This window comes from Notamacropus eugenii, chromosome 2, assembly GCF_028372415.1.
Source record: "Notamacropus eugenii isolate mMacEug1 chromosome 2, mMacEug1.pri_v2, whole genome shotgun sequence".
Classification (NCBI taxonomy): Eukaryota; Metazoa; Chordata; class Mammalia; order Diprotodontia; family Macropodidae; genus Notamacropus; species Notamacropus eugenii.
In genome coordinates this window covers 252498089-252520667 of record NC_092873.1, presented here as the reverse complement: position 1 = coordinate 252520667, position 22579 = coordinate 252498089, and the positions used below count along the sequence as shown (strand labels likewise).

Here is a 22579-nt window from a genome sequence, read left to right as displayed (position 1 = left end):
TATCTTACAGTAGAAGCTGTCAGAGCTTGAGTTCTGTGGGCATACACTTTGAGAATTCAGGCTCACCTTGACCCCATTCTAAAGCACCACAGTAGGACTTTTAATGGTAGAAAGGGGGAAGAGATTTTTATGAGTGAAAAAAGGCACTTAAGGATAGCCTGACAAAGTTGTAAGACTCAAAATATCCAACACTTCCTAAGTAGTTTTGAGTTATCCTTACTGTTATTAACCATCACAGAATGTACACCACTGAAACAATGAGACCATAAACCTCCCCAGACAATTGAAAGTTTAAGAAACATTTAAAAATAATTTTGAAACGCATCATTGGTCTGCATAAAGCAATTCAGTGGCATAGTAGTCACAGTAGTTAAGAAAGACAAAAGTTAAATCAGAAAAAGACATGGTAAACTGAGAGCCAAAAAGGTCCAATGATATGTTCTAATGGCATGGAATTTCTAAAAGTTGGTCACCTGTAGCAAAGACTCCATGGGGAACTGACATGACTATTGAGTTACCAAGTACTTCCCAAATAAATGCTTATTGTACAGTGCCTAGCACATAGTAGTAGGTGCTTAATAAATGCTGTTGACTGACTGTTATGTTCTGGGGGAAAAAAACAGCCAGTTTATTTCAGGGGTGGAGAACTTAAGGTCTTGAGGCCAAATGTGGTCCTCTAGATCCTCAAGTGTGGCCCTTTGACTGAATCAAAACTTCACAGAACAAATCTCCTTAATAAAAGGATTTGTTTTTTAAAACTTGGACTCAGTCAAAAGGCCACACCCAAGGACCTAGAAGACCACATGCGGCCTCAAGGCCACAGGTTCCCCATCCCTGGTTAGATCTCCTTATTTGCCAAGGACTATCCTTTTGGGGCTACCAAGAGGAAAACTGGGTCTGTCAAGTTCTTTGTGAACATAAAGCTGTGATTATATTAGGAAATAAGTTTGAGATTTGTTTTAAAGATTAACCTGGCACCAGTTTTAAGATATAATCAAGATAGGGTCTGAGGTGATTTGATACAATTCTTATGTATCAAGAACATGTAAATGCACTATGTACACACAACATCACTAGTCCTTGGCATTGCGTTTAAACTGCCACAAATAATGTCCTTATCTCACTGAAGTTTAACCTTGCCTGAAGAACTCAATTATTTTATAAACATCCTATAAACATTCATTTTTATCATCAGGTAGTCATATATAATTACTCTTCCATTACCAAGAAACTGAATCCCTTAAATAAATAATATGACTTATTCAAAGTCAACCAGTGAGGCTGAGAGAGCTGGGAATGGAATCCAACACTATTGACTTCAGTGTTTTAACCACTTCCCCTTGCTACATTCATCCCCATATTTAAAATAAAAATAAAACTTGAAAACAGAGAATTGTTTGCTAAAACAGCATCAATTTACTCCTGAGAGTTAAAGGCAGGATTCTGCTGGCAGCAGCCAGAACTGGCTCCTGAGAGCCAATTTACTTTATTTTCAATGTGAGTATTTTCACCTTGAAAATTGGCAAATGCTACAAATCTAGGCTTGATTTATTGTCTTATTGATTGTTTAGACTTAACAAAGTGATAGAGGAAAAAATGTAAATAATGCAGATAAAATCTGAAAGTTTATTGTATATACATTGTTTTGGTTTTTTTCCTTCAGAGAGCTGTTTGTTAAACATTTACCAGAACACCCTTGGAAAGATCAGTAGACAGGCAGATTTAATCTTCTAGAATACCAAGCATCCACCTTAAAAAAAATGTAAAGACAATATGATTTGTGTTGTAGGTAAAATATAAACTAAGTGTATGATCAAAAATCATATTTAAAATATGCCGTTAAGCCTGAAGTCAGGAAGACTCATCTTTCTGAGTTCAGTTCTGGCCTCCGATACTGCCAGTGTGAGCCTCGACAAGTCATTTAACCCTGTTTACCTCAGTTTCTTCATCTGTCAAATGAGCTGGAGAAGAAAATGGTAAACCACCCCAGTGTCTTTGCTAAGAAAACCCCAAATGGGGTCATAAAGTATCAGATATGACCAAAAATTCCTGAAAAACAGTAACAAACAACAAAGCACAAGGTGTAGAAGCAAGATGATGGACTGGGGATTCAGGTACTTACTCTGCCACTAATTTGTTGAATGACTTTTAGCAAGTCAATTTGTGTCTCTGGACCTCAAATTCCTTTGCTTGCCAATATCCTTTCCAAAATATTATAAATTTAATTTTAGGGAGTGTAGATTTAGAACTTAGAATTTAGAAAAGGATTTTTTAGATCATTTGGCCAACCCCATCATTTTACAGATGAGTAAAATGAGGCCCAGGGAATAAAGTGACTTGCTATAGGTTATAAAGGGAGTGGTGAATTCAGCCTGATGTCATAGCATCCAGAAATTTTCTTATTGTGGCATTTTGTCTTATTTTAGAAGACTGCTTTCATTATTCCTCATAATTTTTCTGTTTAACAATGGAGGAAATTGATACTATCAGAAAAAGATCTTTCTATATCCAACATATCTGGGTTTGAAAAATAGTTGTGAAATATATTAACCATGTGAATATGGGAAAATTATTCACCTCTCTTAAGAGTCTTAAAACAAAAGAGAATTGTAAGTTTAAAATTTGAAGTCCCCTTCATAAACAAAATTTTTAAAAATAGAATTTCCTCCAGACTATCACCTGTCCTGTCCTATTCACTCCCATTAACCCTCCCCTTTCCTAAATGCCTTCTCTTTGCACCCTGGAGACCCAAACTTCTTCTTTTGGGGGGACCCATCAGGATTAAAGAGTCTTCCTGTGCAGCAGTTAGCACTAGAAAATCAAAGCAAGACTGTGGGAGAATCAGGATCAGGTCTCACCAGTTTCTCATCCCTCCAACCAAGACATTCTACATTAAAGTCTTATAACTGGTATCATCATCAAAGTAGGCAAACTTTACTATTCTGTCTTTCCACATGCAACATATCTGGGTTTGAGAAACAGTTATGACATGTAATAGCTGTTGTGATGGAATACTAAGGAATGACAAGCAGGTTGATTTTAGAAAAACATGGAAAGATTTGCATAAAATAATGAAGAGCGAACCAAGAAAAAGTGATATAGTAATAGCAATATCATTCATAGAATAACTGTGAACAACTAAGCTAGTCTGAGTATTATAAATATTTGAATCAACTACAAAGGATCTAGAAAGGAAGATGCTATCCACCTCCAGAGAAAGAATTGATAAATATAAGCATACATAGTATGGTTTTATATATACATATATAAATGCATACACACATATATTTACATATGCGTATATATGTGTGTGTGTATGTATGTGTGTATACATGGATATCTGTATCTTCTTTAGTGTGGAGTGAGGGGAGAGGGAGATAGTTCTAAACTTAAAATTCAATAAAATTTAAAATTTAAAAAAATAAACAAGACATGTAACAGTTATGCAAATATGGGTAAATTATTTACATTTCATTTTTTTCATCAAAAATGGGGTTGATACTATTTGCACCATCTTTTTTCGCACAGTAGTTGTGAAAATACTTTACAAACCTGAGAGTGTTATATCAAAATGAACTATTATTATCAGATTACTATGTGCCAGGCTCTGTGCTAAATTTACAAATACACTGAAAGGCAAAAAAGTTCACATTCTAATAGGGTAACAACATGCAAATAACTATGTCCATATGTGATATATGCAGTGTAAATGGAAGGTAATCTTGGACCAGGGAATGTAGGGGAGTCAGGAAAGACTTCCTGAAGCAGGTGAGGTTTGAGCTAAGTCTTGAAGGAAGTCAGGCAAGCCAGGATGCAGAGTTGAGGAGGGATGGCCAGTGAAAATGAAACAGAGCTGGAAAATGGAGTTCCACGTTCAAGGAACAAATAGGTTGGGGTAACTTGATTGTAGGGTATGTAAAGTACAAGAAGACTGGAAAGGTAGGAAGGGGTCTAGTTGTGAAGGGCTTTAACTGACAAACAGAAGATTGTGTATTTATCATGGAGGCAATAGGAAACCATTGGAGTTTATTGATTGGCAGTAGGGAACAATTTGTTGTTTTTATTGAATCATTTTAGTCAGACCCGACTCTCCATGACCTCATTTGGGGTTTCCTTGGCAAAGATACTGGAGTGGTTTGTCGTTTCCTTCTCCAGTTCATGACTAAAAATGAAGAATTGAGGATGACAAAGAGGTTGTGAGCCTCAGTGGCTAGAAGGATAACAGTGTCCTCATTCTTAATAAGGAAGGTTTTGGGAGAAAGATAATGAGTTCTATTTCAGACATGTTGAATTTGAGGTGCCTATGGGATATCCAATTCAAGATGTCCTTGAAGCAATTAGGGCAACTAGGTGGTGCAGTAGATAAAGTGCTGGGCTGGACTTAGGAATAACTGAGTTCAAATAGGGCTTCAGATACTTCCTAGCTGTGTGACCTGGACAAGTCACTTAATCCTGTTTTCTTCTTCCATTTCTGTTCTGTAAAATGAGGTGGAAAAGGACAGGATAAACCACTCCAGGATTTTTGCCAAGAAAGCCCTAAATGGGGTCATGAAGAGTTAATGACTGAACAACAAAAAGAAGCAAATGGTGATCAGGAGAGACCTTAAGGCTGCATATATAGAGCTTGTGGTCATCTACATAAATATGATAGTTGAATTCATGGGAGCTCTTAAGATCACTAAGATAGTACAGAGGGAAAAGATGTCCATGGTTAATGGATGTGACCTGGATGAAGAGGCCTGAGAGGAGGTGGTCTGATAGGTAGGAAGAGAACAAGGAGAAAGCAGTATCAATAAACCTATCCAGAAGAGAGTATTCAGGAGGAGTAGGTGATCAATAGTGTCAAAGGTCACCAAGAAGTCAAGGCTACAGACTTCTGTCGAAAGGCCATTAGATTTGGCATATAAGAGATCATCAGTAAGTATGGTGAGAGCAGTTTCAGTGGAATGATGAGGTTGGAAGCCAAATTGAAGAGAATTTAGAAGTGAGTGAGAGAGAGAACAGGGAAGAATTTAGTATAGACAAATTTCTTAAGGAGTTTGGTAGAGAAAAGGAGGTGAGATATTGTATTATAGCTAGCAGAGACAACTGGATCAAGCAAGGATTTTTCAAGGATGAAAGAGACATGGCATGTTTATAGGCAGCAAGTAGTTAAGGAGAGATTGTAGATTAGAGAGTGGGAATCACTGAAGTACCAATCTGTTGGAGAAGATGGGAAGAATGGGATCACTTGTGCATTTTAAGAGGCAGGAGTGAAGGAGGGGAAAGTATTGAAAGGCATCGAAGTAATGTAAGCTGTACAGGAGCTCTGAGCTAATGGCCTCTGGATTTTTTTATCAGTGAAATATGAGGCAAGGTTCTCTCTCAGCTGAGAGGTAGGGAGAAGTAGTGACATAGGAGACTTGAGGAGGGTTAAAAAGGTTTGGAATGGGCATTGTAATCAGACAAATCATGAATCAAGTGGGTAGGTGTTAGAGGATTGCCTTACTAAGGTGAGAGCCCAGTTGAGATTATGTAACATAAATACGCAGTGGACCCAAACAGTATGTGACCTTTTTCCTACTCCCTTTACCATCAAGCAAAGGATTCAGATGGTGAGGGTAATCTCAGATTGTGGTTTGACAAGGTTTGGGAAGGCCAGATCAACGATAGGACAAGAGGACAAGGAATTTGAGCTGAACTGATTTTATCAAGGGTCTGAGATAGGAAAGGGAGAAGATTGTAACCAGGGCATGGAGGAGACTGTGGCCAGGGCAAGGGTGATGACCTGGGAAAGAAATGAGGATGGACAGATAGAAGATCATTATGACAAGAAAGATTAGAGTTAGCATTTATAAGGCATAAAGAAAGATGGAATGATAAAAGATTGTGAACAGATAAAGAGATTTCAGAGTTCATGAACACAGACTGTGAAATATAAGTTATTATTTTTAGCTTCAACAGCTGATCCACACCTTCTACTGACAAAAATGAATGGAAAAAAACACTCTGATGCACATGAGTAGTCAACTGGTCATTCTTGAAAAATCTTTATAATTGAAAATTCTGGACAGGCCAGTTTACTTAACAACTCATGCATCTGGTAATGCTTGGCTTCCTTAGAATCAAGGTTCAACATAACTTCAAAGCCTAAAGGATAACCAGTGCTCATGGCTTTAAAATTCTATTGAGTGAGTTAATGGAAGTCCAATAGAAGACTTGATACACTGGCTATTCTGTATGTCAAATCCTGTCTTTTCTATCTTCATCTCTCACATATGCCCCCCTTTTCTTCTCTGACACTGGTACCATCTTGGTGCAGTCATTTATCACTTCATAACTGGACCACTTGAGTATCCTGCTGCTTGGTTTTCTAGCAGTCTTGACCACATCTCACACACTGTGTCCCCTTTCCCCCATTCAATAAATTCTTGCGATTTCTCCTCTAGGATCAAATACAAAATCCTCTGTTTGGCTTTTAAAGGCCTTCATAACCTGGTTCCTTCCTGCCTTTCCAATATTCTTACGCCTTACCCTGATTCACGTACTTTGTGAACCTTACTCTGGTATTCTAACCGTTCTGGCATTCTCACTGATGTTTACACAGGACACCCCACCTCCTGACTGAATTTTTACTGTCCCCCATATCTGGAATACTCTTCCTTCCTTATCTCCAATCTCCGGCTTCCTTCAAGTTTCAGTCAAAATCTTTTTTTCTAATCCTCCTTAATCTTAGTGCCTTTTCCCCCAGATCACTTCCAATTTGTCCTGTATACCTCTTGTTTGCAAATAGTCGTCTCCCCCTTTAGATGAGGAGCTCCCTGAGAGCAGAGACTGTTTTCTGCCTTTCTCCGTATTTCAAGAACTCCGCTCGGTGCCTGGTACATAGTAGGTGCTGCGCAGGTCACATTCTGGTTAACATTTCAGGAACCTTAAGAATTCTACTTATCTCTTTTTTCAGGGTCTTATCACACTACATTATATACCTTGTTATTTCTAAGCCGAATTCCTTCAAGTAGTTAATTGTATATATCCTGAAGGTTCCTCTCCCCAGAGTCCCCGCCAGCCCCAGTTAGAGTGTGTGTGTGTGACAAGAATTCATCAGGGTGTTGTGCTCTCCATGTGGAAACATCCTTCCCGGATACAGGCCTGTAACTTTTATGTACCCTAGTAACTATGTAACTAGAAAGTAGCCTTGACTGTAGTCCTAAAGCCAGTGTCTGTCAGCAGAACTTGAATCCAGGGCTTCATCACTCCGTCTAACTAGGCAACATGGCTTCTCCAAAAAAAAAAAAAGTCTCCTAAAAAGTCTTTTTAAAAAGTCTCCTAAAATCTTCTGAAAAGACTACAGAAAATGGTTCTCAATATCCCATTAAAGTAATTTAAGATAACAAGTTACTTGATAAATGTAACCCTTGCAGTCCGAGCATCCAGCCATGGGGCGTTTTCACTTTTTCTTTGGAAAACCATAGGCTGCTGGGTCCCCCCCTCCCCGGTGGCATGCCGTTGTTGGGGGGCCGAGGTGCACACCTTTGTGCCATGGAAGCCGACACAGGTAGGGCAGGCCCGCGGGGTGGACGCATTCCCCGGGTTCCGGAGCATCCAGAGTCCTGGAGGGGGGGGGGGCGAGGGATGGGATGGGAAGGGCAGAGAGCCATCCCTCCGGCCTGGGGGAGACACGGCACTACACCACACAGCACGGCCACTTTCAGGCGCTGCACGGCGGCGGGATCATAGTCGTGTATCTAGGCTGTTAAAGCTTTTCTTCTTTTTAAACCACCCGGCGAGAGTTGGACATAAAGCCTGCAAAGAGTGCTCGGGGAGGAGGGGGTGGGAGACCAGAGAGTGTGAAGAAGCCCCAGACGGCCTTGAAAAGAGTGAAAGGAGGGGGGGAGGGGGAAATCTCTCCCAGGGCTTCAGAGATTTGCTGGGAGGGAGGGGGTGAGGGAGAACACAGGGCGCTGTTTGTGTGAGGGAGGAGAGGAAAGGGAGAGCGCGGGAGGAGGGCAGAGGGAGGGAGGGAGTGCCAGCGGCCATATTGCGCGCACATGCCCGCACCCCCCACCTTGGGGCGAAGGGCGGGCCGGGGCGGGGCAGGGCTCCCCCCGCCCCTCGCCCGGGGCCCCAGGGAGCCGAGTCGCGGCCGCGGCCGGGCGGAGAGGCGCACTAGCCCGCGGACGGACTGCCAGGCGGACGCACGGCCCGGGGCTGCGCTTGTGTTACTGGGTAGGACGGCGCTCCGCTCTGCTCCGGGCGGGCTGGGGGGCACGGGAGGGGGGCCCTGGCCCTGCACCCCGCTGGGGCTTCTCTTCCCCGCTTCTCTCACTCTTTTCGGGGCGCTGACAACAGGTGTTGTTGGGGATTGGGAGCCACCCTCCTGGGGTGGAATGGAGGGAAGTGGGGGGGCAACTTATGCCAAAGTATCCCCCCCGGGGGAGCACCCGCAGGGGAGCGCCGCGAGGTCCGCCAGACCCCCCAACCTCGGCGACAGAGCCTGGCCTCCGCGGGAGGATCCAGGCTTCCTCCTTCAGGCTTTTTCTTGTATTTAAACTCCACCAACCCCGGCCTGGGAACCCGGGGGTCTCCTAAGTCCGATTGCGCCGGACTGCCGGACAAAGTCCAGCCGCGTGCCTTTGGCACCGAAAGTTCTTCCATCCAGACGCCACCTTCTGTTTGACCTAAATAAATTACAGGTTCCATCGGATTTTTTAGTATTGTTGCCGCCCACTCTTACTTTACTTTTGCCACCACCCCCTTTTTTAAAAAAAGTGAAAAATGTTAATATTTATGTGTTAGTGTTAGTTATTTTTAAATATTATTTATGCTCTTCCTCTTCCTCCCGGCTTTACTGCCTTTTGCCCATCTTGCCCAGGACGTCTGTCTGTCCTCCCTTGGCTTCTCTGCTCCTTCCAATCCCCCCCATATTTTGCCTTTCCTAGAAGTCCCCTTCTATTTTAAAAATATTAAAAGATGTGTTATGATTTCAGCCTTGGGGCCAACGGTTGTTGGTTGAAGTGAAACTAAAAAAGTGACTAATCTGCTTTAAAAACGAAAAGACTTACTTAAAAAACAAAATCCCCTTCTCCTGGCCTCCCCTCTTCCAGCCCTCCTGCCTCCCTTCCCCTCCCCTGAACTACCCTGGCCTTGGTTTTTGGGTCCTTGGGTCCTTGCTCCTTGAGAACCTTGACAAAGAAGCAAGCCTACACCTGTCCTTGCCTTTATCCAGGGTCCGTAGAGAAAGCCGCCTTGGCACCGTTGCCCCGAAGCCAGACAAAGAGCGGGCAACAGGTTGGCACCACACCTGCTTATTTTCTATCTCTCCCTCCCCTCCCCCATTTCCATCATTTCTTCCTCCCTCTCCCCTTTGATTCAGTGATTCTTTCGTGGCTCGAGAGAGATTGTCTGATGGTACATTTGGTTTTATGGGTGTGGTGGAGTAAATGACCTTCCTTGGTGAAGAAGGCTGGGCTTTTCCTCTCCTCCTGGGTGAGGCATTAAAAAAAAAAAAAAGAAAACCAAAACGGTGGAGTTCTCCATCATTACTGGTCCGGTGACTCATCCCAAGTTCCCCTGTTGGGCCTGGTTTTTAAAAGCCCCAGCAGTCTTGAGGCAGACTTCAGATCCCTGCGGTTTGCCTGTGGGAGGCAGGCGGCCTTTCTTTCCTTTGTAAACGGGACTATCTTTTCCTTTAGGGAACGAAGAGAACTCCTTGCATGAAAGCTTTGTTTGAAGGGATATTAAGGAACACATCAGGAACTGAAAATGCCGAAACCAGTGAGTAACACAGTTTTATCCTTACAGTCTTTTTGCTTCAGATGCCCAGCAGGTTCCATGCTGGAAACTTTGTTATATCTATAACTATATATTTTTATGTGTGTGTGTGTGTGTGTGTGTGTGTACATATACACCCGTATACGTGTGTATATATACATATATATGTATACACACCATATATAACTAAGGGCTTAGACAGGTGTTTGTAAGATAGGATTTTTTTAAAGGGGGAATGTTAAAAAGACAAATAGAGAACCTTTCTCCCTCCTTCCTCTCCTCCTCTTGTGCCTTTATGTGTTGATTCTGAGAAACATCAAGGAACCAGGATTATGATGTTTCACCTACTTAGCTCTACATAGTGTTCTAGTCCTCAGTGAAACTTCTCATTCTGAACACGTTAGTTAGGACTAGTTTATTAGTCATAAACCTCTTCTGGCTACCGCATTTTAAAAAATTGCATTCCGGGGCTCAAAAGCACCACATCTATCCCTTTTTTTGGTTTTGTTTTGTTCTGTTTTGAACGGTGAATTCAATTCATGAACTGTATGGGGGAGGGGAGGAAGGGATTCAAAGTAATCAAAAGTAGGAGACTACCTGAATTCTTTCAAAGGTCTGAAATGGAATGGAATCAGGCTTGTGTGTTTCTCTTTGTAATTTAAGAAGTCATCTTGAAGAGAATCTCTTACAGATTGCTGTAGAATTCCGGTCCCTTTTATGGGGGTCCCCTGTCAAAGTCATAATGAAGGAACTAACAAAACTGCAGGGCAGCTAGGTGGTACAGTGGATAGAGTGTCAGGACTGGAGTCAGGAAAATTCATTTTTCTAAGTTCAAATGTGACTTTGGACACTTCCTAGCTATGCAGCCCTGGACAAGTCACTTAATCCTGTTTGCCTCAGTTTCCTCATCTGTAAAATGAGCTGGAGAAGGAATTGGCAAAGTACTCCAATGTCATTGCCAAGAAAACCCAAATAGGGTCTACAGAGTCTACAAAAGCAGGATCCCCATCTCTGCAGCAGTTTAGTAATGGACTTGAGTTGCAGATGGAAACAGTACCCCAATAGTACCCCAGTAGGGGGGGATAACTCCTTAAGGTTCTGGTGTGTAAAGTGGGATGTGTTTGAGCTGTCAAGAAGTCCTTTTTGCAACACAGTGATTGTATTCACCCCAAATATGTTGAGATCTCTTTTACTTCCTTTGTCTGAGAGGTCTGACTTATCTTGGTTTTCCTGCAAAGTATTGGAAAGGTTCAGATTTGTCCGTGTCTGACATGTTGCTTCTTAGCAAGGTTTATGTGCCTTATTGTGCTTTGCCACAAGGGGGTGGTTTAATCAGTAGTCTGAACTATACTAGAAAACTAGAGATGAGATCATGATTTCCCCAGAGTAACTTTTTTTTAAAAAAATGGATAAATTAATTCATTTTTGAAGGACATTGGAGAAGATATGCTTTGACTTTTTAAAGTACCAAATGAGATTAGTGGGGATTTAAGTTTTAGTTTTGAAAACCTTTTTTTTTTAAAGTTAGAGTTTCTTACAGGGCTGAAATTTTATTCCACTATGGGTTTCTCAGGAAAGTCTGACATTAATACAGCTAATATTGCTCATTTCATAGGAGCATAGATTTCATGCTGAATAGGATCTCCCAGCTCACATTGGGGTAGCACACTGGGTAGCATGCTTGCTCTAGAGCTATGTGATCCTGGGCAAGTCACATAACCTTTGCTTGCCTCAGTTTCTTGAACTATAAAATGAGAATACTAATAGCAACCTATCTTGTAGGGTTGTTGTGGGCACCAAATGAGATGACGTTTATTAAAAAGCACTTAGGCACTCTATAAATGCTTATTCCCTTCCCCTTCTCATTGTCTATAAAAAAATGATCCACTCTTCTTGCCTTTTTCAATTCTGATGTCCAGCATCAGTCTGCTTGGGTTGTCCAGTAGTTACTTCTGCTATAACTTAGCAGCTGCCAGAAAGCTGACCCTTTTGACTTCATTCCCTACTGAGAACGTATCGTGGAAAACATTGTGCAAAAAGGTAGGTCAGGAGAGATGATTCCTTCTAAAATAAGAGATTTTATTCATTGTGATTTCATTTTGGGGAAGGGGAGAGTCTCTGAGAGAACAAGATGAGCAAGAGTAAAGCCATTGGAACGGGGCAGAAATTTTAGCAAGAACTTTTTTGGACATATCAATGGCCAAACCCTACTAATTTCCCCATTTTTCCCATAACAGTATTTGCATTTTGAGGAGAGAGTAGGGGATGGCAGGCATGGTTTCACTCCAGTGTTCTTTATTCAGGGATTCTTAACCTTTTTTGTGTATCATGGATTTGATCAGTCTGGAAAATGATGCCTATGGATCCCACCTCTGAATAATGTTTTTAAATGCCTAAAATAAAAAACATAGGATTACAAAGGTAGCCAATTATATTGAAATGCAGTCACCATAATATTTACTTAATTATAGACAGTTGCGAATCTCTCTTTGGATTGGTGGAGTTTTACCCCCACATAATCCATATTGGTAAGTAGCCAGTTTGCACTCAGTGATCAGAATTGAACATTTTGTTGGTGGTAAAAAGGGTCCTTTACATTTAGTCTCTCTGTTCCCCTTACCTTCTCATTCTTACCCTCTGTATACCATTGCTCACCACACACACACACACACACACACACACACACACACACACACACACTCACTTATTTTAGAACCTGTCTCGTAACAGAAAAATCCATGAAAGCCTCATGTGAGGATCCTTGCCCTAGAGATTGCTTTGATGGGTCATATAATAGAAGACAATTTAATTTTTCCTGAAAATTAAACAGATTCACTAGTTTTGTCATGTAATTTTTTAAAGAACAGAATGCATGACTGATGCATAAAAAAAACAGATGTTCTTCCCAGTGACTCCTCCCCACCTCCATAGCACTTTTCCTTGTACCAAACATTGGCAGCATAGATAAGCAAAACGAGCCAATATGTTGACCATGGACGATTTACACCTCATTCTACACAAGTAGCCCATCAGAGACTGCAGACCATTCTTCTGACAAAGGGCTATGTTAATTCTTGTACCCTACAGACCAAAGAACCTAACATTCTTATCCTGTTATAAGACTATGTATTTTTTTATTCCTGTATTCAGGTTGCTATACTTAGGAGACTAGTATTGCATCTCTTTATAGCTGTCCTTCTCAGACATCTTTGGTCTGAAGGTGACTCATGTAGACCACGTATTTTGTATATGCATCCATCCACTTGCCATGGTGAAGAAAAATTAGTCTCAGGATTTTTCCTTGGGTAAAAAGAATTGTTTAATGATTTTTAGTGTAGATTCATATCTGCATTGGAGTACATAAAACATCCATGCTTTCAAATGACTTTCATTTGAACCATTTTCATAAGTAGCCTAAAAGACCCTTGGGGTCTCCAGTGAGTGGTGGATGATTTTGCTTTACCCAATCTACTGCCATATATGCCTAATAAATGTTAAATTAGAAGTGTGGTACATTCTATCAGGAAGTCTTTATGCCACCTTTCAGCAAAGGGTCAACAATACTTTTCATTTCTTTATGAATTAGGATTCTTTTGCTAGCTATGAATTTTGGTTTTATTGTAGTTTGCTTATGATATTGATCAGACAGAAAAATTTTCATATAAGAATAGATACAGTTGAATGATTTAGGTTTGAAGTGTTAGCCTGACCTTCTACCTGTGAACCTTCCCTTTCATATATTTTTAATTGTTGTTGCTACATGTCCACGTCACTTACACTCATGATTTAAACAGTTGACTTATGTAATTTTTGTTTCCTGACAACACCCATCACCTAAAAGAGTCGGGTCCCATTTTAAAGACAATGGAATTTAAATCAACTAGGATTAGAAGGACCCTGATGTCATCTCAGACAGGTATACATTATTTATGTTGAAATTAATATCTACGAGCCACAGAAATAGCTAAAAGCATTGTCACAGAACGAATGAAACAGGTCCGGGCAGTGTGTTTTCATCAGTCATCATAACTTTTCTGAGCTCCAATAATGTACTTTCAGTACACAATCTGCTATTTGTTCCTCTGTGATCGTGGGAAGCCCCAAACAGCCTTATTTTTATAAACACAATTTCTTTGCTGCCTTCCAGGTTAGGCTGACCTATTTTCTTCCCTCCCTCCCAGTTCACTGTAGGGGTCATATATTTACAAGATCTCGGAGGACACAAACAAAAACTATTGTAGCCAACCTCTGAAACTGTTGTGAAAGGGTATTGTCTTCATGGCGTGAAGATTTAAGGGACTAAAGTGTGTTTTTTATTTTTCTAAATAGTCCAGGTAAGAAAAAGTGAGTTATCTCTAAAAGGCATAAAGAGATGGCTGCTTTGCTTTTCAGTTTTGAAATGTTAAGCTTTACTTTTAGATTTTTTATCCAACATCAGTTTCTTTTTCTTTTGAGTAATTACAGAATTCACTGAATCATTGAATTTCAAAGCGAGATTATCTAATCCAGCTCATTCATTTTTGCAAATAAGACCCAAGAAAGAAAAAAATGATTTATCCAAGGTCACATAGCAAGCTTTTGGCAAAACTAGACCTAAAATGGAAGTCTTCTGATTCCTTATCTCCTGACCTCTGGTTATTTTAATCAGGTTCAGTTACAAAGACATTTGTTAGACATTAGAATCTAAGCAATTTAGATTACTTTGTTTCTTTGCCACTGCCTGGATACTTCTGACATCCTTTTTTCCCCTCCTATAAATGGTAATATAAACTAGATGTGTGTGTTTAGTTATGGCTAATTTAGAACTTAACAGATATTATGTCTATTGATAACTTTTTTTTAAGAAGTACAGAATTTCCTTCTCTACCACTGGGTGGGGAGTGAGATGGTCAAAAGTGTGCCCCTTTGGTGATAGGAAAGGTGTCCTAGAATTAAAAAAATTATTAATCATGAATCGTACTAGAATCAGCCTGGGCTTAGGCGGTCAGGAAAACCTGCGTTCAAATCTAGCCTGCGACCACAGCTTCCTGACCCTGGATGGACAGAGCTCGGATTCATCATCTACCAAGTTATAGATTGAGTCTTGGTGCTTATTAAAAAAGAAGAGGCTGGAAATTCCACATGAGGCATAGGAACGAGATCATTTCATCATCTACCCTTTCATAATTTTCCTTCCCTTGTGCCTTTCCTTTCACCTTGTCCTCTTTCCCCTTTAATTGGACATTCTGCTGGTGGTGAAGAGGTGTTCTCTCCCTTCTTATATCCAGCCTCCTGTGCCACCCCCTCCCTACCCCAACATAGTCATACACACACATAGACTTATTTCAGGACCTGGTCTTAGGAAAGAAAAACTGCCCAAGCAAATGAATATCATGATTACATTTTACATTATATGCACCTTCTGCATCTACAGTCTACCTACAGTCTCCCTCCCTTGGATAGTAAAGAAATGCATTTTATCATCAATTTTCTGGAACTAAGATTTGATGCTACTGCTCATAGTTTCAGTTCTTAGGCCTTTTGATATTTTCACTTATGTTACCATAGTCATCTATGTACCTTGTTCCCCTACTTCTGCTTTTGCTTTCAGTTCATACACATCTTTCCATGTTTCTTTGAATTCCTCATATTTATCATTTCTTATGGTACAATAATATTCTCTTTCATTCATATACCACGGTTTGTACAGCCATCCTCCATTCCATGAACATTCATTTCATTTTTATTTTTTAAAATTTCATTTTATTTTATTTGTAGCTGTAAACATTACTGCTGCAAATATTTTTGTGACATGTGGGATCTTCCTTTCTGTCATCTACCTCCCTGGGATGTAATGTAATCCACACTGGATCAAAGGGTGTGAACAGCTAAATTAACCTCATAGTAATCAAGCTAAATTGCCTTAGTGTGAGAATAGACTCTTGTACATCTAGGACTATTCCAAAACCATCTATTCATGACACATGAACTTGCAGATCATAGAGTACTTTGATAGTCACTATCGTGAAACCAAAGGGCAGAATGGAATATCATGAGTGTCATTATTGGTATTTGAACATAAAACTAAATGGAGTTTGGGGAGGAAGAAAGGTAGAATAGTTCTCAAACCATAGCAAGACCAGTTAAGACTAAGGAAAGATGCCCTGATTGAAATTCTCTTTCCAGGGAATCAGTTTCACAGGGCTCAAGTCTTGGTGTTCATTGTGCAAGAAGAGACTGGAAATCCCATATGAGGCATAGGAAAGACATAACCTTCATAACTTCCCTTCCCTCATTCCCTTTCTCTTTCCTTCTGCTCCTCCCCTTTTAAACCTAATCACTGCTTTTAACTTTTTGCCCTAACTGTCTCTATGTAGATGCTTAATTGGTACAGTGATACTTTCAAACTCAGTTCATAAACTGAGTACTCTGCTTAAAATTAACTTTATTTGTTTTACCTGGCCTATCAGCCAATCAATCAATAATCATTTATTAAGTGCCTCCTATAGCAGGCACTGCACTAAACCCTGGGTATACAGAGATTCAAAAAACAATCTCTGCCCTCCAAGTACTCACGATCTAATAAAGGAGGCCACAAGCAAACAAATATGTACTAACAGGATATAATCGGAAATTATTAACTAAGAGAAAGAGGGCACTAGAATTAGGAGGAGTTAGAAAAGGCTTTCTGTAGAAGATGGGGTTCTAGTTGGGTCATGAAGAAAGGCAGGGAAGGTAGTAGGACATAAGGAGAACATTCTAGGCATTGGGGATCCCTTTTCAACTGGTTTCTAGTTTTCTAAGGCTAATCATTAAGCTCATTTATGCCTGTAGCACATACATATTAAATAAATAGAGAAACCTAACTGAAAAATGATGACTACTTTTTATAGTTATTAGAATGTAATCTATTTGTAGGCAGGGACTTTCTTTTTTTTATTTGAGTGCCTGGCACATTCATGCTTAGGAGAAATGCTTTCCCATTGCCAGTTGAGATAGAGCCTATCTGTCTCAGCAGATGCAACTGTCTTCTTACCTAAAGAGAGAAATTTTTATTCTAGACTTTTGTGAGCATCCTCCTCCCAATCCCAAATTCACAATTTTCACAGAGATTTCAAGTCAAGAACCTGAAAATAACATTTTAATCCTTGTGCAGTGTTAATACTTTCCTCAAAATCTACATATAAAGTTCATTTAATATTGATTAAAATTGATTTAATAATTGATTTTTTTTAAGATGTAGGAAAACTTTGAAAATATTTATTCATTATAATGGAGAAGAGTATTTACTGGTTCTAGCTTCCTGTTTCCAAGTCATCTTTGGTCTGGAGGTGGTCTCTGTTTCAGAAATACTTTATAGTTGTCTTCTTAAGGATTTTTTAAAAAGCATTTTAGAATAAAGGAATGTTAGTATAGAATAATGTGAGTCTGAAGCCTATTACTGGGAGATTATGAAACCTAGATATTTTATACTTTATGAATATAAAGAGAAAGGTTTTAAAAGTTGTGTTTGTATTATTGTTATACTCCATTTTATTGGAAATATATTGTTTTTCTGACATTCTAAAAACAGGCTCCAAAAAGTTTGTGTATGCATACTTCCTGAGTTTCTTTGAGCATTGGAGTGCCTGAGATTCATTGGAATCAAGGGGAAATTTTTCCTCTTTTGAAAAATGTTGAATGTTCTGCTTTACTTTGTAAATTTGGACAATGTAACATCATTACCTCTCATTCCACATTACCTCACTTCCCACTATGGGGAACTTGGTAACCAGCCTGTAAAATATCACAGAAAATTCTCATTTCCTCAGAGCATGAAGCTCTGGAAGTTCATTTTAAATCATTCAGTGAAAGATTTTGTCATTTTAAAGGAACTTTACAAATTATTAAGGAAAGCAGTGAAGGAGAAAAGAGCAATCTTCAAAAATTGGTACCTTTTTTTACTTTACAAAATGCATTTCTGATTAAATCGAACCTGTGTTCCTTCCCCAGCAAGCCATACTTGCAACAAAGATTAAAAAAGAAAGGCAGAACAAAGCAATTCAGCAAACCAACCAACAGTGTTGACTGCCTGGCATTATGTGAAATATTGCACATCCAGACTTCCCTAGCTCAAGTAGTATGATGCTAAAGAATATATCCTGAAATCTTAATTCAATAGATTGAAAATTTAATAAAGCTAGGAAATTTTATAGTTGAATAGGAAATTTATCTATTGAATAGCAAAATAATTATATTTTTATCATATGTTCTAGTAGTGCCTTTAAAGTTTTCTTGCTGTCTGACCTGTTCATTTTCCTTCACAGAAATCACTAAAGTAAAATTTAAAAGGTTTTTTTTTAAAAAAATACTAATATAAAAACTATGTCATTCTTATAAGTATGACCAGAGAACCATTAGCGGAGTCTTAGGAGAAGAGAATTTGGTTTGTGCCCTGGTCTTCATTACTCTTGATATTTATAATGCCCTAATGTATCCTGTGGTTTCTAATAAGAGTTAATAATTTACTTAGGATAAATGAAAACAAACTGCACCATTGATAGTCCATCAGAAACTCATATCAAAAGCAATGCTGTTCTTCCTTTTCCAATTTTAATAAAATTGTTTTATGGAAGCAGATAGAGAATGGAATAGAAGATGGATAGGTTGGTGCCCAGAGAATTTTTTGCTCTTTGCATGGTCCTACATGTTTAAAATATATATATATGTATGCACACACACACATGCATACATACAGACAGACTGCTTCTCTGTACTAAAGTAAACCTACCTCCTCTGGGTGGTTCTTTACTTAGCCAACCTCTGAGGAAGCCAGAACTACCTTATTAATGAATGAATTGGGCTCCCACCCATTGCCTCTGGTAAACTAAATATCTGACTTTGTCATTTAAGATAAGGGTTGTCCTGAAACATTTTTTGCCCCTTAGCAACAAAGAATAAGATTCTTTAAATTTTATTTTTTTCTGAAGAACATCCATCTTAAGTTTCAGTTACATGTTAATTCTTTTTTTTGCCTAGTCTTCTGCATTTTTGTGAGAAAATTCTTCCCCTCTCGGTGTTAGGCTAGTATATATAGAATTACAGATTTAAAGATGAAGAGACCAAGACCATCTTTAATCCAGCCCTTTATTTTATAGTTGAGGAAATTAAGACTCAGATACAGTCACTTACTTTCAAGGTCATCTAGGTAGCAAAGTAGTAGCATTTGAATCCAAGCCTTTTGAATCCAAATCTAGTGTTCTTTCCACAGACTCCACATAGTACCTACTTTGTGACAGATAAATGAAGTAAGAGCAGTGTCTCCTAAACTGATTTGACTGTAGAGCACATTGGGACTTGAAATATACTGACCTAATTTAGACATAAAGGTTGGTCTGAGGATATGGAATGAATATCCCAGACTTTTTAGAGGAACTAGAGAAATTTTGGGGGAAAAGGAGAGGAATTAAACCTATTTTTGTAATGCTTCTCTCTCCTAATTGCCCCAAGTTTCCCCTGCCTCTCTCCTGTATACCCTCTCCAGTTACCCTTTCCCTTACCTTCTCTCCTCTTTGCTCTTCTCTTCCATTCTCTTTCCCCTCTCTTCTCCCTTGTCCCCTTTCTCTTCTCCTTTCCTTAAAGTAAATGTTCTTATAATATGATTCTTATACATTGCAAAATCATGTTAGCTTTTCTAGAGGAGGATAACAGTACACTAACTGATTCAACTTCTGATGAACTGCATGACCTATGAGTTTATTTATTACCTTTTTTCCCCTTTGGCTTCTGTTGGAAAAAGCACTGAACTTGACATAAGAACAGTCTGATCTCAGCATGTCATTTAAACACAAGACCTCCATTTCCTCATGTGAATGGGATGGAAAATGCGCTGGGAAAGCCAGTGGTCAGATCTTTTAAGGTCCCATCCAGTAAGAAGATTCTGTGTTTGAATTTTTGTTCTGATGTGGTTTTATTTCTGATTCTGTTGAATTCATCAACCAACCAAATATTTATCATCACTTTTTCTAAAAGAATGAATTTTTCCTCTTAATTTGCCTGAATAATTTTCATACTATTTCCCATCTTCCAGGATTTCAGAAATCCTCTTCAGCTTGGGAAAGGGAAAGATTAGGTAGAGAGTAGAGTGAGAGAAGAGGGAAAGGTCAAACAAAAAGGAATGTAGTAACAGTAAAGAGAAATACAAGTAATAAAAGTTGAAAAAAGAGGAATATAAGTAATAAAAACTAAAAAAAGAATATAAATAAGAAAAGTTAAAAAAGAGGAATATAGTAACAAAAATTTAAAAGGGAAGAATATTAGTAATAAAAATAATAGAAAAAACTGGGGAGATAAAGGGGGAGAAGTGGACTTGAGAGAAACCAGTGTTGGAGAGGAAGAAGTCAGTTATACCCTGTTGCCCTTTGGATAAAATAGCAACTCTTCTCTTTGTCATTCAAAGCCATTCGCAGCATAACTCCACCCTACCTTTCTAGGCTGATTAGTATCTTTCCCCTTCATTTGTCTTTGTTGGGACCAAACTGACCTACAGTGCTATATTCCCTATAGACATTCCAAATTCAATTGCATAGTGTTTCCAAAATGGGGGTTACTCAGAGTTATTGTGAGGATCACATGAGATAGTTGTAAAACACTTAACATAGTGCCTGGCATATAGTAAATATTTAATAAATGCTTTCGTCTTGCTTGATTGATTGTCTCAAAAGAAGACAGGTAGGATTCGAGTGGAAGTAGTGAATTGGAGAGCTGAGGGATGAGAAAGGAAGGAAGGAAGGAAGGGACAGAGATAAACTGAATGGGAAAGGTTAGTTAAAATGGTAGGAGGAGTGAAATGAAGATATAAGAAGATAAATAAGAATCAAGGGAAAGAGGCTGGGAGCATGAGGAGGGCATATGTGAATAACTATGTGATTGACAGTAATAGAAGGGTAGTAAACAACAGCCCTAGACAGAAACTCAGCTCCACCGTTACTTGGCTAATTATATGACTTTGGACAAAGCCGCTCAGCTTCTGGGCCTCAGTTCTATTGTGTTTAAGATTAAGAGATTGGACTGCATGATTTCCAAAGAATCTCCCAATTCTAAAATACTTTGCTATAATTCTGTGATGCTAAGAGTGATTTGGTCATTTAAAAAGATTGAAGAGGTAAGGGAGAGTAACGCATTGGACAAGAAAATGACTACCTTTTTCTAATAGAAAAAGAAGGAAAATAAGAGAGTTAAGTGGGAGAAATGGACAGGTTAAAAAAAGGAGTAAATTCTCAACCTAGGAATTTGGAGAATAGAAGAAAGAATGGGTGTGTTTAGAATAGGAGAGGGTAGAGATGGTGAGTATTAAGTAGAGATGTTCTTTTTAAAGCTCACCTTTTGGTGGAGGGAGTTAGGACTGAGAAACCCATCTCTGAGCCATCTTTACAAATATAGCAAAATTTGTGAAATAAAAGAGATTGGAAAGACTCATTAATATGCTCAGTCAAGTTCTTACAAAAACAAGTTAAAATTGTTTTACTCTATTGATCCAAAATTTGATAAATATGAGATTTGAAAGTCATATATGAATTTTTTTTAAAATGGAAAAGTCAAACTTCTCCTTATCTTGGTTAAGGTAAATAATTAAACACACACACACACACACACACATAACTTCTATAAAGTAGATTTTTGCCCTGACCTTTGTCTAACTGTTGATTTACTCAGCTACTATCTTGGTATCATGATTGCTATTTCAGACGTTGTCAGCAATTTCCCTTTTGTATGAGGAGGTCTTGGTATAATAGTTTCTTATTACTTATTTATTATAAGATGACATTTCAGCATATGATTCTCTGTCTCAGTCCCAACAGTCTGACAATATTTTATTAGGAGGAAGTGCCTACAAATGCTTCTGGCTTTTCTCTGTATTCTTTCCTTGAGAACAGAGGATCCTTTGTGATGCAGTGTTGCTGCTAATCCCAATTCTTTTCAGGGGCACCGCTTTTTATAAATTTTGTCATCTAGGAGCTCCAAACGGGGAGGTTTTGTTGGTGCAGAGATTACATTTCAAGCAAGGTTAGAATGGGGACTCCTTGATAGAGAAGATTTGAGTATCTTGTGTCCCATTTGCTAAGATATTTGTACAATGACAGATTTCTGGCATATGTTAAAAGAAAGCAATTTGTACTTTCCTGGTATTTGAGTAATTTACCTGTGAGATCTTCTCAGACTTCGTACCATCTGTTCAGCCTATTGTATAATCTGTATGTAGATACACAATTTATTAAATCCCTGACCTCAGATAGTTTATAGTCTAACTGGAAAAAGGGGTTGGTAATAGTGGGTGACAAGGGAAGAAGAGGGGGGAATCTTTTTGTTATGCTACGTAGAAGGTGATCCAAATTGTCTTAAAATGTGTATTTATGCTTTTATATATATATGCATACATACATATATACATGTATATATGATGATATGAGAGGTTAGGATTGAGAACTGGCCTCTGAGTCAAGAAGACCTTGGTTCAAAATCTGTGCCTGACACATTCTGGGCAAGTTATCATTCCTTGGAAGTTTTCATTTCTTGGGTCATTTTATTATCGATCACTCCTGCCTGTACCAACTACCTGTAATGGAACTTTTCCCTGGGGCTAATTGATTGGGGAGTGTGAACTTAACCGACTAGCTGACCTTAGGCTATTTGTGCTTGAAGGCTTGTATTCATATACCTTATCCATCCAAGATGGCTATCTTAGTACCTCTTGTCTTATATACCCTATACATTCTCGTGCCCCCTTCCACCTCTTGCTCTGGGCACAGTAATCAAATTAATACTTCTTTTGCTTCTGTAAAGGGCCTTAATGACCCTCTGGCTCACCTAG

At 39.1% G+C, this 22579-nt stretch overlaps 1 protein-coding gene across 2 annotated transcripts in view; it reads left to right on the top strand.

The window, feature by feature from the left end:
- Positions 1–7983: 7983 nt before the first annotated feature.
- Positions 7984–22579, top strand: part of EZR (ezrin) — a 72244-nt gene continuing 57648 nt past the window's right edge. Inside the window, exons 1-2 of one of the 2 annotated variants that reach the window (XM_072643819.1) lie at positions 7984–8205; positions 9672–9753. In XM_072643819.1, coding sequence (XP_072499920.1) covers positions 9742–9753 — 12 coding nt within the window. In that variant the 5' untranslated portion in view covers positions 7984–8205; positions 9672–9741. Of the gene's footprint in view, positions 8206–9210; positions 9268–9671; positions 9754–22579 lie in introns of those variants that run through there. The other variant, XM_072643820.1, reaches the window with a different exon arrangement.